This window comes from Polyergus mexicanus, unplaced genomic scaffold (genome assembly GCF_030449975.1).
Source record: "Polyergus mexicanus isolate NDT 795.1 unplaced genomic scaffold, iyPolMexi1.0 SCAF_21, whole genome shotgun sequence".
In the NCBI taxonomy this organism is placed as follows: domain Eukaryota; kingdom Metazoa; phylum Arthropoda; class Insecta; order Hymenoptera; family Formicidae; genus Polyergus; species Polyergus mexicanus.
Window position 1 is genome coordinate 2,541,214 of NW_027223341.1, and position 14,399 is coordinate 2,555,612.

At 27.7% G+C, this 14,399-nt stretch overlaps 1 protein-coding gene and 1 long non-coding RNA gene across 3 annotated transcripts; one reads left to right on the forward strand and one right to left on the reverse strand.

The window, feature by feature from the left end:
- Positions 1-8,680: 8,680 nt before the first annotated feature.
- On the reverse strand, positions 8,681-14,399 carry LOC138941936 (uncharacterized). 2 transcript variants are annotated; one of them, XM_070311899.1, is made up of 9 exons: positions 14,037-14,399; positions 13,775-13,957; positions 13,508-13,642; positions 12,949-13,152; positions 12,342-12,545; positions 10,599-10,831; positions 10,021-10,180; positions 9,515-9,696; positions 8,681-8,768 (listed from the first exon to the last, which is right to left on the reverse strand). In XM_070311899.1, the coding sequence occupies exons 1-8, from the start codon at positions 14,236-14,238 to the stop codon at positions 9,548-9,550; spliced, it is 1,470 nt and encodes a 489-aa protein (XP_070168000.1). In that variant the 5' UTR covers positions 14,239-14,399; the 3' UTR covers positions 8,681-8,768; positions 9,515-9,547. The 2 variants fall into 2 exon arrangements, with proteins under 2 accessions (XP_070168000.1, XP_070167999.1); XM_070311898.1 differs by lacking the exon at positions 8,681-8,768 and having other exon boundaries at positions 9,369-9,696.
- Positions 8,987-10,827, forward strand: LOC138941946 (uncharacterized). The gene is made up of 4 exons (XR_011448223.1): positions 8,987-9,138; positions 9,301-9,466; positions 10,040-10,187; positions 10,607-10,827. It is a non-coding gene; the product is annotated as an uncharacterized lncRNA (long non-coding RNA).

The window sequence follows — 14,399 nt, forward strand, 5'->3', positions numbered from 1 at the left end:
GCGAGTCCGGTCGCGTAAATGGCGGTCACGGAATTACTGGCGGCGCGCGTATAGCGCGTTATATTTTACTCGGGATGGTCTTTCCTCGCGGAATTCAGGAGTGAAACGGTTGACGGGAACACCCGTCAATGGCAGGGAACTCCCTACCACTGGACGATCGCCGTTGCACGTAGGTGGTCGGACTTATTTGAGGTGCCGCAAACTCTCGGAGGAGGCTGGGTACTCCCAACCCCATTTTTCTCTCTCGTTGAGCGTTGTCTAGGATCGTTTCGGATTTCCAAGCGTCTTACAGACTCTGACACGTCTGCCTAGCTGGCCCCCCCATATTGCACAAATTCAATAAAAAAATTATATAATTATGCGCTAATTATGCGCTCACCAAATCCATAAAAAGAATTTTTGCGTTCTTTTAGTTTAGCAAAAAAAAATTTTTTTTGTGGGGGGCTGAGTGGACAGTCAGCGAGCCCCCCCCCACCCATTAATAACAATTTATTTCAAAGAACAAATACGCAGGATTTATGCGCTAATTATGCGCTATTATCTCCCGATAATTTTGATTTTTGCGCTGCAATCCTTAAGGGACTTCCCTCTTGATGCGAAGGGCGAGATCCTTATATAACTCATTCAAAATCGCGAAAATGGCTAAACTAACTATACACGACAAGTCTTCGATTTATGCGCTATCATATCGAGAGAGCATGTCGAAGTCACGTTTAAAATTAAACTATACATGTCATCTGTAGGCTGTGTTCTTCAATGTTCGTAGTAAAGAAGTAAATACGGCAGCATAAAGCCTCCGTAAAGACAACCATTTCTTTAACGTATGCCATGGCAGAGAACATGCATATCTGAATAATTACAAAATTATTAGAGACCGAACCTACAAAGAACAATTAAAGAACTCACAAAGAGATGGATTCTTATTCCTCATTGTCACCAGATATCGCTTATTACATATCACAAATTAAAACGTAAATCATATGCTCAATATATACGAGTGCGAACGGTAATGATAGATTTAAAGAGCAAAACGAAAACACATGAATATAATGTCTATGATGTGTCTAGAGTATTGTATATAAATATAGGAACCGAAGGTCATAATTTCGGGAGCATGTCTATCGTATTGACATACGCCTCATGCAGGCAATCCGTATCAATTTGTAGATTTAAACTATTATTTTGTCTTTTTATAAAAACCATTTCAGATATCAAACGTTTATTATAATACGGTTCACTATCCAATATTTTAACATCGTTCCACTTAAAATCATGATCAAATTGTAATCTGTGATCAGTAATAACAGAATGAACAGAAGTATTGTATTACGTCGAATGTGATTACGATGTTCGTTGATTCTCGTTTTTAATTGTCTGCTCGTTTGACCGACATACGATGCATCACAATTATCACATTCGATTTTATAAACCACATTATTACATAATGGTTTGGGAACATGATCTTTGTGTACTTTGATGAAACGATGTAGTTTGTTTAGGCTAACGTACGAAAGTCTGACGTCCAAATCCCTAATTATACTCCTGAATCGCTCAGAGATTGATGACATATGGAATTGTAAAAAATTTTTTTTCTCCCTCACTAGTGTCATCCTTATTATCAGAGAAATTATGATTATGTTTATTGTAATTACTAAATAAATACTTGAGTTTATCTCGAAGGGTCATAAATATAAAATCTAATAGGTAGTTATTGTCCAATAAAATGTTAATGATAAAATTTAAATTTCTTTGATGACAACTAGGATGGGAGAGCAAAAAAGCCCCGTCGACCAGGCCTATAATAGTACCTCTTTTTTGGCACAAAGGATGCTGTGAAAGAAAGTTAAGGTACCTGCCAGAAAATGTAGGTTTGTAAAACCAATCAAAATTCAACCGGTTATTTTTTGGAATTATAGTGATGTCCAAGAAATCAAATTTATCATTTTCACTTGTCTCCATCGTGAATTGTAATCTCGAGTGGAAAGAATTAAATACATTTTTATAGTTATTTTAACAATGCAAATTATAGCTGACTCAATACTACATTATTGTTGTCATAGCTTTAGCATGAATTCATATAACCATATACATGGTTTTATATACTATAACCTGCGATTTATATATAGTAAATCGTACTATAAATATAATGATAATGACCATAATTGAAAGATCAAAAAACTATATGCCATAATATAATAAGCGTACTTATATTAATAGTAATATTACACTTCTTATATATAATTAGGTCTACAATGTATATGGTTCTAACAGTTTCAGTTTATAATGTTTACTCAACTATAGAAAAAGTTTCTATTAACATGTTTTCTTGAGAAAGATTTGATCATTTTAATATGGTTAAAACAATTTCATAATAACTGTTTGGGATTACTATGTTGAGTATAATAAAATAATCATTCATATAGTTATTTTATTATGGAAGTAATGTGTGAGGAAGAATGTAAATATGAATAAGTTATTTTTTGATGAGTATTTATTTTATATTTACATAAAATGTATCTTTTTTTATATATTTATTTAAAAAAAAATATATTTTATTTATATATATCTATTATATATTAATATTATATATTATATTTTTTCATTACAGCATATTAAAAAGAAATTAAATAATATTGTAGTTTGTGAAACATAAATTGTGAAACATAAAAGATATTATAAAAGATAGTCTTATAAAAGATATTCTGTTTATGGAACATTATAAAACAGAAAAAAAAATTACAGAACTTAATGTACTTAAACTTAATGTTTTACTTAAAAATAAGTTATAAAATAAAAAATAAAATACATACACATTAGAAAATAATCTCTTTTTTAAAATCTTTATATAAATCACTTAAGTTGTATATATATCCACTAGAAAATAATATAATATTTTTCAATAACTAATGTTACAGAATACGTTTCAATAACTAATATAATAGTTACCAGCTGCTTTTTGAATTAATGTATATACTTTGAAATACTGTACACAGTCGAAATTTATGGTATCATATTTTTCCGATATATTTACAGCATAAGCTTGATAATGATTATCGAAGTATGTTGTAAACAGATATTTTATAGTAGCATAGAAATGTGACGGTGGCGATAAAGATACATTTGTATTAGTTTTAAAAATATTTGCAATTTCTGCAAATAAAGGAAAGTTGTCGTTATTAATTCCTATTAAGATGATCGATCCTCTTTTAAGCATTTCTGAAACAAACACTTTTCACTTGGGTATAATTTGTAATACAATTTAACAAAACTTTTATTTGACAAACTACCCAGATAGCCAAGTCTGTTCGAACAGATTTTGCCAAACGTCTGCTACAAATTTTTGTCAGCAGAAAGATTCCAGATTGTATACAAAGTCTGTTATATCAGATAATGATAGCAGAATGTCAGCAGAAATGTTACAAACCTGCTGACATAATTTGACAGTAGATCAGTAGCAGAAACCGAGCAGGATTTGCATAGAATTATTATAGCAGATAGCCAGCAGAAACCGAGCAGGATCTGCACAACGCAATTTGATGTCAAATTGATAGCAGAAATCGAGTAGGATCTGCGCGCGCGCAATCTGACGGCAGATTGGTAGCAGAAATCGAGCAGGATCTGCTAACATGACTTGACATCAGGTTGTCGGCAGAAATCGAGCAAGATCTGCGCGCGCGCAATCTGATGGCAAATCGGCAGTAGAAGTCAAACAGAATCTGCAGCTTTTAGCATTCATATAATTTATTGAAATAGTATAGTTTATTCGCTTACAGCTATGCGGCGCACTATTCACTTTCTATATCCGTATTCAAGTTCTTGTTACGAGCGTATATATAATGCCTGCAAAATGCGGCTAATAACATCGTAATTATTTCTATCGTAATTATTTCATAAATTAATTATTCAATTTAATTTCTGGTACGACTCCCGTACCGGGAATTCAGATATTGAACTGATTTTTAGAAAATCAGACAGATAAATATCCGATTTTCACTTATTTGGAAAGAAATTATCCAAATAAGTGAAAATCGTTCGTTATTATATCTATTTAAGATATAAAATAGAAATTAACTTCCATATAAATAAAATATTTTAATTTTGATTTAATTTCATAAATTAATTCAAATTTTTATATATATATTACATTAATACATATTATCAATATTATAAATTTATGTTATTAATACAAACGTCAGAAAATGACATCAACTATTGACGTCATTTTTGAATCTTATGAGACCTAACTTTAGGATTAACTCTAATTGGTTATTTTGTGCCCAAAATTTATTGTCATTTTGCTACTTGGACTCGAGACCCTTTAAATGTTTAAATCCATTTAAATGTACTATTTTATATAAATGTCTAGAAATTGCTCGATTTTTGCTGTCAATCTACCGTTAGATTGCGCGCAGACTCTGCGTGATTTCTGCTGCTAATCTGCTCACATTGCCTGTCAGCAGGCTCTATCGACAAAACCTGAGCTTAATGTGGTCACAGATGGCTATGGTTTTGGCATGGAATTCTGATTAAATTTGCTGCCAATCTGCGCGCATGCTGCTAGCATTTTGCTATCTGGGTAATGAATTCCTTTTTTTATGTCACATACGATAAATTACCCGATTGCAATTTTATTAATAAATTGCTTAACATTATTTGTTGTTTAATTGCAATACTGTAACACGTTTATTCTACTACCCAGCAAACACACTTTTGTAACTATGTTATAACGGTTACATAATTCAGTATAACGGAATATAACAAGTAATATTACAAGATTGTAACATGTAACATTCTCATTCCTTGTAATTTCCCACTCAAGCAAAAATGTTATATAGCCGTTATATACATTTAATTGTAACAATTATATAATATTATATTATTGTTACATTAAGAACATAACTATTATAAAATGAAAATATAACGTCATTGTTACTGATTTGATATTTATATATTTGTTATATAAATGTTACATCATAATTTTCAAATGTTTTTGAATATACATGTAATATTTATATAACAACTATATAAATATATTAAATCAGTAGCAATATTATGTTATACATTAATTTTATTACAGTTATATGTTCTTAATGCATCAATTTATATAATTGTTACAATTATATATATATATATATATATGTATATATATATATATATATATATATGTATGTATATATATATATATATATATAAAGAGAGAGAGAGAGAGACAGTTTTTATATATATATGTTATACATTTGTGTTTCAGTTTAAAAATGTGTTTATATATAAACATTAATTTTGATATAATAAATATGTGTTATTGTTTGGGTGATTTCCTATAGTTAGTATATATATATATATATAGAAAGTTTATTATATATTTATTTTAGTTTAGAAATTTGTTTATATTTATATATATATATATATAATTATCATTTATGATATAATAAAAATATGTTTCTGTGGACGCACATTATCAGGGTACACGAGATTGAGTGATTCCATAATAATTATAATAATAATGAGAAGAATAATATATAATTTAAAAGTTTTATTATTTTATCTACGAACATTATAAAATGTCCAAATAAAATTAATGACCTACCATCTATATAATAATCTTACTATAATCACTTTTCAAATTTCGACAATAATATAAATGATTATATATTAAGTTTAATAAATAGACCAACTAAGTGACCTATTTTAATAATCTTAATACATAATCTTTTATATCATTTTCGAAGCTTGAAAAGTGATTATAGTTAAAGATTATATATATATATTATACGCATATATTTCATATATATTATACATATGTATATCATATATCTCTCAAGAAGAAAAAACCGCAGTAACTCAATAATCTTTTTAATTTCTTTTGTTGTAGAATCTGAATGTAAATAACATATAGTGCAGGATGTAAACATATATATATATATATATGTGTATATATATATATATATATATATATATATATATATATATCAACCATATATATACTAACTATAAGGGATATCACCCAACAATCTTATATATTCTAACAATATGCAGAAACATATTTATTATGTCCCCAGACAGCACAAGGATGTCCTTAGGACGTCCAAAGGGCATCCAGGACATACATGTAGGATATCCTCAGGATATCCCATTGTAATCCTCAGATCTCCTCTGGATGTCCTGAGGAAGAGTAAATGATAGCCGTATATTAACCTCTGGAGAATCCAGGAAGATCCTGTGGAACATCCTAAGGATTTTTATAGGATATGTTAGGGATATTTTTCGTACGTTTCAAGGAGCAAATTTTAAAATTTCAATATAAATTAAAATTATTTTGTTATTTACTGCCAATATTAAAAATCTAATATTAAAAATATTTCACCGTTCTTTAATATTTGAGGCTTTCGTGCTGTACATGAATATTTTAGGTTTGGCTCCCGGGTTTGAGTTGTGTAATATTTTCTAAACAATCCAATATCTGAATTCCCTATGTTGGGATTGCATCAGAAATTGAACTGATAGAAAATAATTACATTTGTAATTTCCTGTCAGTTGCTCTTTGTAAGCTTTATATAATTCTCATGACCAAATCTCAAATACGAGTTCGCATGTCGCATAGCGGTAAACAAACGAACTAGCGATTGAATACTCTATTGTTTGTAAAGTTTTTGGAATGTTGCGAACAGTAACATTTCTCATAAAATATTAAATAAATAATAATTTTGGATATATGAAAATGTGCGCATCAAATTCAATTATTAATATTAAACGAAATTAATGTTAACAATTAATTGCACATATATATGTCCTCTGGAAATCCAAAAGACATCCAATATAATAGACAGAGCAGATATATCCTACAGACATCCAGGGGTTATCCAGTGGACATTTATATGACATTAATACTTATTATAATACTTAAGATTTCTAAATTATATTAAATAGCCGACACAACTAAAAATAATGATGTATGCATATTAAATTTTTATAAATATATTTATAATAATATCTTAAAACATCCTACAAATGTCCTGAACCGTCCTGGACATATTCAGGATGATCCTGAGGATGTTTTGTGCTGTCTAGGTATATATACTTACAGTCTTTGGCTTGTGTAGAGTTCTACAATTATTATTGTACAATTATCTTTGTCAGACAAGTCGCAGAGAGTTGAGACAAAAAAAGAACAAAAAAAGATCGCGCAGAGAAAGAATGCAGCACACATGTATATTTCTGCGGTTCAGAATAATATACTATCTATGCTTGCTCTCGCAGAGTCATCCATTGCAGAGCCCAATACTAATAATTAAACACACGACGGTCAATATGAGCATCAAATAATTCTCGACACAAAACCGATCACTGGAAACGATCACTTTTTGTTGTAACACGAAGGCACAATGCGTAATGCGTGGTAATGCGTACTCACTTTTTGCCCGCTTTCCTGCCAACAATAATTCAACCCTGAATTGTATCTTAACTAGATAGGCAAACACGCGTTACCGCGATGCCAGCGCTATTTTAACACTGGTTCTTTATCGTCGCGATATTAAACGTTTGAGAGGACGCGAGAAAAAGCCGCGCGTAATATGAATAAAAAAGTCGCGGAATTTATTAGCAGCATTGAGCAAAATACGCAAATGAAGAAACATATAACTATTCTACATATATTATATAACAATAGTAAACAGATGATATATAAATTTATATAATAAATATTATATAACAGCTGTTATTTAAATTTTTTACTCTAATGTTATATGACTGTTATAATACATATTTGCTAGTATATTATACCCACACGGAACAAAAACCTCTAATGGAAGTCAAGTAGACGTTCATCATGGAGATTCAAAACCTCTATTAGACGTCCATGTAATCTCCTATAGACATCTATTAGACATCCACAGTTCCGCATTTCTTACTTCCATTCAACATCCATTAGACGTCTTCATAGATGTAACATGAACGTTATATGGTGTAATAATAGATATTTTGTGGAACTTTGATGGATAAATAATAGACATTAACTAGAGGTTATATAGATTCATTATGGATGCTTTTTCCACAAAAATTAAAAACTAAACTATCATTCATAAATTGTTGAATTTATATTATTTACTCATTTTTATGTGTGTACTAATTGTACCAAATACAAGAAATATATTTCGTTAAATCAAAAATATATTAATTGTTTTTAATACAATTATTTACGCAAACAGAAAAATGAATAAATAATACATATCCAACAATCCCTACAAAAATTTTTTTTTTTAGTTATTGCCTGTAAATGTATTGTATATAATTTTTTATAGAAAAGAAAAATATTTTTTCGATTTTATTGATAAATTTGAATTAAGTTATAATTGTATATATTATCATATATAACCGATATGAAATAAAATTGCAAATATTTTTAACGGTACAATTAATAAATTAAGAAGATTTCGCAATTTTTCGATCAGTCGGTTCTATTTTCATCTTAATAGTAAAAGGAAGATAATTGTAAACACACAAAAATGAAAAAATTGTGAAAAACCTTTTTCTATTTATTGTAAAACCAATAACAAATACAAATCATATAAATAAGAAATATTTTGCAGTAATTGATGATAACACACGAATCTGTGTCAATAAAAATTTCATAAAATAAAAATTTTTATTAACACAGATGCATATGTTCGATTATTATATGCAATCTTAATATATTTATAATGCGCGTAACTCGAAAAACTATATAACTTTTATTATTAATTAAAATGTGGATGTAAATTGTCCATGCACATCTGAAACATATGTAAAATCTATTATAATAGGCTTATTTTTAGACAGTAAACGAATTGACCAATCATAATCGAGATTCACTAGGGTTATTTCGAGAGTACTCAATTGTGATTGATCAATTTGTTTACCGTCTAAATCTTACTGTTTTTATATTTTTCTAATGGCTCTCAATACTGAAAATTTATAATTTACATAACATATACTATTGATTTTCAATATTAGCAGTGAATATCAAAACCCAGTCCATTCTACTTAAAGCCAATGGCTTTTACAGAAACATAAGCAATAGTAGTGTACAAATAGTGTCGGAAATAATCTATAATTAAAGAGCCATGCAAATTTAATTTCAATATACAGTGATGAGCGTGAATGGTGAGTATAGATATACATATAAAAATCTAAACATATAAAAAATAAACATTATTCTGAATACGAGTTTAGAAAATTGTGTGTTAAAACAATAATATATTTCTCCCCTTCTTATCTTTTCGCTATATCTACTCATATCTTGTATTAATTTTTTTTTTTTTTTAGGAAGTCTCAGACTTGCGATATAATAAGCTATTGGAAACTTGCACATCGCATTTCATCAGTGACTGTTTCATAAAAAGAGCTGAAAACGAACTTACGTACATTATTGCAAGTGAAAATAACTGCGAAATATGCAAATAATTCTATAACACAACGTACAATAGAATTTGTATGTAATATGTTGCCAGTAATGATTAAAATAATTAATATTTCATACCTTTTGACATTATTAATATACCTTTCCAGTTCTTTATTCTGATAAATTAGAAACGTTGCCTTCGCATCTATGGGTCCGCTTCTTCTCATTTTCATGTCTCGCTTTTGAATGTCGAAACCACTCCATAACCCTTCGTTGTATTTTGCCCTGATCGGAATCTGGGATATTGTGAAGTATGGATCCTAAAAATATTTTCATTATTTTAATTTTTTCTTCTATACTAATTGATTGATGACTATAGTAATTCATAGTGTATTATCTTTGTTTAATAATTATTTCTAAGTTATACAATGTAAAAATGGAAATAAAATTTAATTCATCAAAAACTTTTTAAATTTGATTAAAGTAATAATCATAAATATATCTATATATGATACAGAATGTTCCATGGCAAGTTATTGAAACTAATTAGCTGTCATTTTTACACGCATATAGAGAGGAAAAAAAATAAAATATCTTCTAACAGAAGATATTTTGCAGTTGTATTTACATATAAACAAACTTACTGAAAATAACTTTCATTAGTTCCAATTTATGCAGTGGCTCTTTTCCGCGTCGGCCTTCCCAGTTATATTTCTCCGCCAATTTATTTGAGAATGTTTTATACAACGTTCTCTTTACGGCATCATCGACGCATGTTCCTCCGATAGATTTGATATATACGCGCTATAAGGTAAGAGTAAAAGTAATATATTATTAGATTAAATAAAGTAATGTCTTTTTCTTAACAATCTTCAATCATTTTCTATAGCAATTTTAAGTGATTAATATCTCTGATAATATCTAATAAATAATTAATAATAATTTTAAATGATTAATACATCTCATGAAATGTGATAATCTTATAAGTAAAAAAAACCAGCTTTTTACGCTTAATTATTTTAATTGGGATTATTTATATGTATAAAATTAAAATAGGGATTAAAATTTCTGAAAAGGACATACAATGTTTTTACTGTGGAAAAGTTTACCTAAGATTGATTATATAATGTACTTATAAAAGATTTGATAATAATTGTGAAATACATATATATATATATATATGACTATTATATTGTATATAAATTTATATGCGTTAACTTACTATTTCAGTGTTATGTTGGGAATCTGAAACTTTCAAAATCTCCTCAACTTCCGCTAATTGGGCTACAGTTTGCAACGGAAACCGATTTTCAGCGTCACCAAAAGAAAATTTCGTACTTGCACATTCTGTGCTTTTATTAGTTCTTTCAACTAAAATATCTAATAAGCTCAATGCTTGTCTCATATCATATTTTATAGTCACTATTTCTCTTGTTAATCTCTTGAAATGATCCACTATAAATAGCATTTATTATTAATAAACGGTTATATATATATATATATATATATATATATATATATATATATATATATATATATACACTTATAATGTATAAATAGCATATACATGTATATAATATATATAAATAAATGTATATAAATGTATATAATAATATAATAAAATGTAATAAGTATAGTAAATTAAATATATAAATTGTATATAAAACATATAAATTAGTGGCATTACATACGTTGCTTTTTCAAAAAATATAGCAGACAAGAACATATATTGTATTTCGATATATTATACAATTTTACTAATGAATGAAATAAAATGTAGATTATTGCATTTTTTTTTAAATTGATAGTTCTATATGAAAATATTTATTATTATTGTTATCTTTCGCATATCTATTATATAAAAGTTATATAAAACTATAAAAAAATAATAATAATAATATTTATAGATTTTATTAAAAATTTTAGAAATAGGTAAAAGTTGTAATACCTATTATTTTTAAATTTGTATAGAAAACAATTTAACACGTATAAATAAAGGCCTTACAATTGCTAAATCTGCTCACAATACACAATTGCTAAACTCTATTACAGTTGCAAAATTTCTATATGTACACCATTTATTTCAAATATATATATATGGACCGTTTATTTTGAAAGTGGTGTAAGTCTTTTTTTTTTAAAAATGAGATATGACGTAATTTATTCTTAATTTAGTGTAAACTTTTTGTTTATAACTAGTTAGTATTTAATATCTTAAAAAATGCCAATGCTTTGTTCAATTTAAAATTGGCCGGTAAAAGAAATTGCGTAACCATTGATTATGAAAGTGGTGTAAGTCCAATTTCCATCACGATGCCAGGCCTATTACATACGAAAAATATAAGGATATGCAGCAGCTATTACCTTATATACCTCCTGTACATCATGAATATTTCAAAACACTGCCACATGAAGAGCATAAATAATTAATAATACCAATATCTTGTGTTAAGTTTAACAATATATAAATATAATTAACGTTCAAAATAAAAAATACAAATTCTATTTTATTTCTTGTTATTATTTATAAACAAAATTGGATTAATATGAAATATATTTTAAGTGATATTTGTTATTTCAAAATTGAAATTAAATGATATTTACAATTGACTAATTATGAAAGTGGTGTAAGTCCATTTGCAGCCTGGAAATATATATTATTTTAGTTAAATTCGCCTAAAAGAAATTTATATAATCAAATTACATATTGATAAATTAGTACAAACATTCCCAGACTTCACATAATTAACCTATATTTTTTAATTGTCAGATCTGCTAACATTTAATTTTCTCGAAACAAAAGAAAATGGACTTGCACCACTTTCAAAATAAACGGTCCATATATATATAATAAATGGTGCATGCGTGTGCGTATGCGTGTGCGTGTGTGCGTGCGTGCATGTGTGTTCGTACGTATGTGTGTGTGTGTGTTCATATTATATTTATATGCATTACATTTACTTACCAATTGCAGTTTGTGAAAACTGATGATTTAAATCATCATTTTCCTTTTCCTTTACATATCGGTTTCTTTGCATACAGCTAGATCGATCAACTTCCTCCATTTTATTAATATGTCGGTGTATTAAATTGTCTCCATTTTTCTCTCTTGTAGCAATGTTAAACGCTTCTTCATCTCTTTCGTACAAAATACCATAACCATTCGCATCTGCACATAAAATATATTATAAATACATTTAGCATACAAAATAGAAGTTAGAAGAAAAATTGAATTTTGACAAGATATATGTAAACTTTATGAGTGCACACACATATATATTATTCTATATATACATATATGTATATTTCGTCGTATATCCATATATGTATATATAAAATATGTAGGCACACAATTTTTAAGATATTATTAATATTGTATATGTATTATTTTAAATATTGTATGTAAAAAATTATGTATACTTTTTTAAATTTATAATTGCTGATAATATTAATGATAAATATGAAATATATATGTATAAAATTAATGGCGTGCGCGCGCGCGCGTGGTGTGTGTGTGTGTGGGCATGTGTATGTGTGTATATATTATATTTATATGCATTACATTTACTTACCAATCGCAGCTTGTGAAAATTGATGATTTAAATTATTATTTTCCTTTTCCTTTATATATTGGTTTCCTTGCGTACAGTTAGATCGACCAACTTCCTCCATTTTATTCATATGTCGGTGTATTGAATTGTCTCGATTTTTCTCTCTTGTAGCAATGTTAAGCGCTTCTTCATCTCTTTCGTACAAAGTACCATAATCATTCGCATCTGCACATAAATTATATTATAAATACATTTAGCATTCAAAATAGGAGTTAGAAAGAAAATGGAATTTTGACAAGTTATATATGTAAACTATATGAGTATAGTACATATATATATTATTCTATATATACATATATGTATATTTCGTCGTATATCCATATATGTATAGATAGAATATGTAGGCACACAATTTTTAAAATATTATTAATATTGTATATGTATTATTTTAAATATTGTATGTAAAAAATTATGTATACATTTTTAAATTTATACTTACTGATAATATTAATTATAAGTATGAAATTTTATATAATATTATATGCATTGTTACATGGAGATATGTAATAAATTTGCTCACCTTGCAAAGATGATGAGTAGGAGCTCAAGTTTGAAATTTGTGATGATACTTTGTATTTTTTTGCAGAATCCCAAGAACGTGTAATGGATGCACTTTCACATTGTACTGTTTCGTTTGTATTGCACAGTCGTTGACCTTTCATATTGATAAAATAAAATATAATGTTAAAATATAAGAGAGATATATATGAATTTTATATATATATATATAAAATTCATTATATATATATATATATATATATACGCGATTAGAATTGTTTATAATTACGTTTTGCAGGAGGACATGGAGCAGGTGGCAAAATTGCACTTGTGCATGACTCTTCTTCGCTTTCGGATGAAGATAAAACTTTCCTCGCTCTATATTTTCTATAAGATTTAGCTTCTTTCTCAGTATCCATATCTGACGTGTATAAGGTCTTTTCTGCTTTCGCATCAGCCTTTTGTAAAGACGCTGAAAATGTTGTAAACATTTAGTATTATGAATAGGTAAAACTTAACAGCAATAAAAGCTATTTTATTGAAATACTTACAATACTCGCCAAAAATCCGATTAATTTTAAAGGAAGGCCAATCAGAATTTGGTATTTCCTCTTTTTCAATTGCCTTTCGCAGTCTTAAATCCGTTTTGAAATGTGAAGGATATTTGCATACATCCTCACTTTGTAACCAAATTTTGGGTATTACTTGGATACCATCGGAGAATTCTACGACGATAAATCCTCGATTCGACATCTTCCTGTGAAATTATACAAAAGAGCTTCTACGAGTAATATTGTAAACAAGATTTCAATTTGTATAGATTATTGTGTATCAGAAATCATTTTAATTTTTTATTTTATTGTCATATTTTATTTTGCTTTTATTGTCAGAATTTATTTTAATTTTTTATTAAA

What these genes read in the sequence shown, in the direction of transcription:
- LOC138941936 (XM_070311899.1), bottom strand. Translation starts at nt 14,238, where the DNA reads ATGTCGAATCGAGGATTTATCGTCGTAGAATTCTCCGATGGTATCCAA. An exon ending in TCCATGTCCTCCTGCAAAAC is followed by an intron (nt 13,643 to 13,774) that starts GTAATTATAAAC and finishes TCAATATGAAAG; the next exon opens with GTCAACGACTGTGCAATACA. An exon ending in CTACTCATCATCTTTGCAAG is followed by an intron (nt 13,153 to 13,507) that starts GTGAGCAAATTT and finishes ATTTATGTGCAG; the next exon opens with ATGCGAATGATTATGGTACT.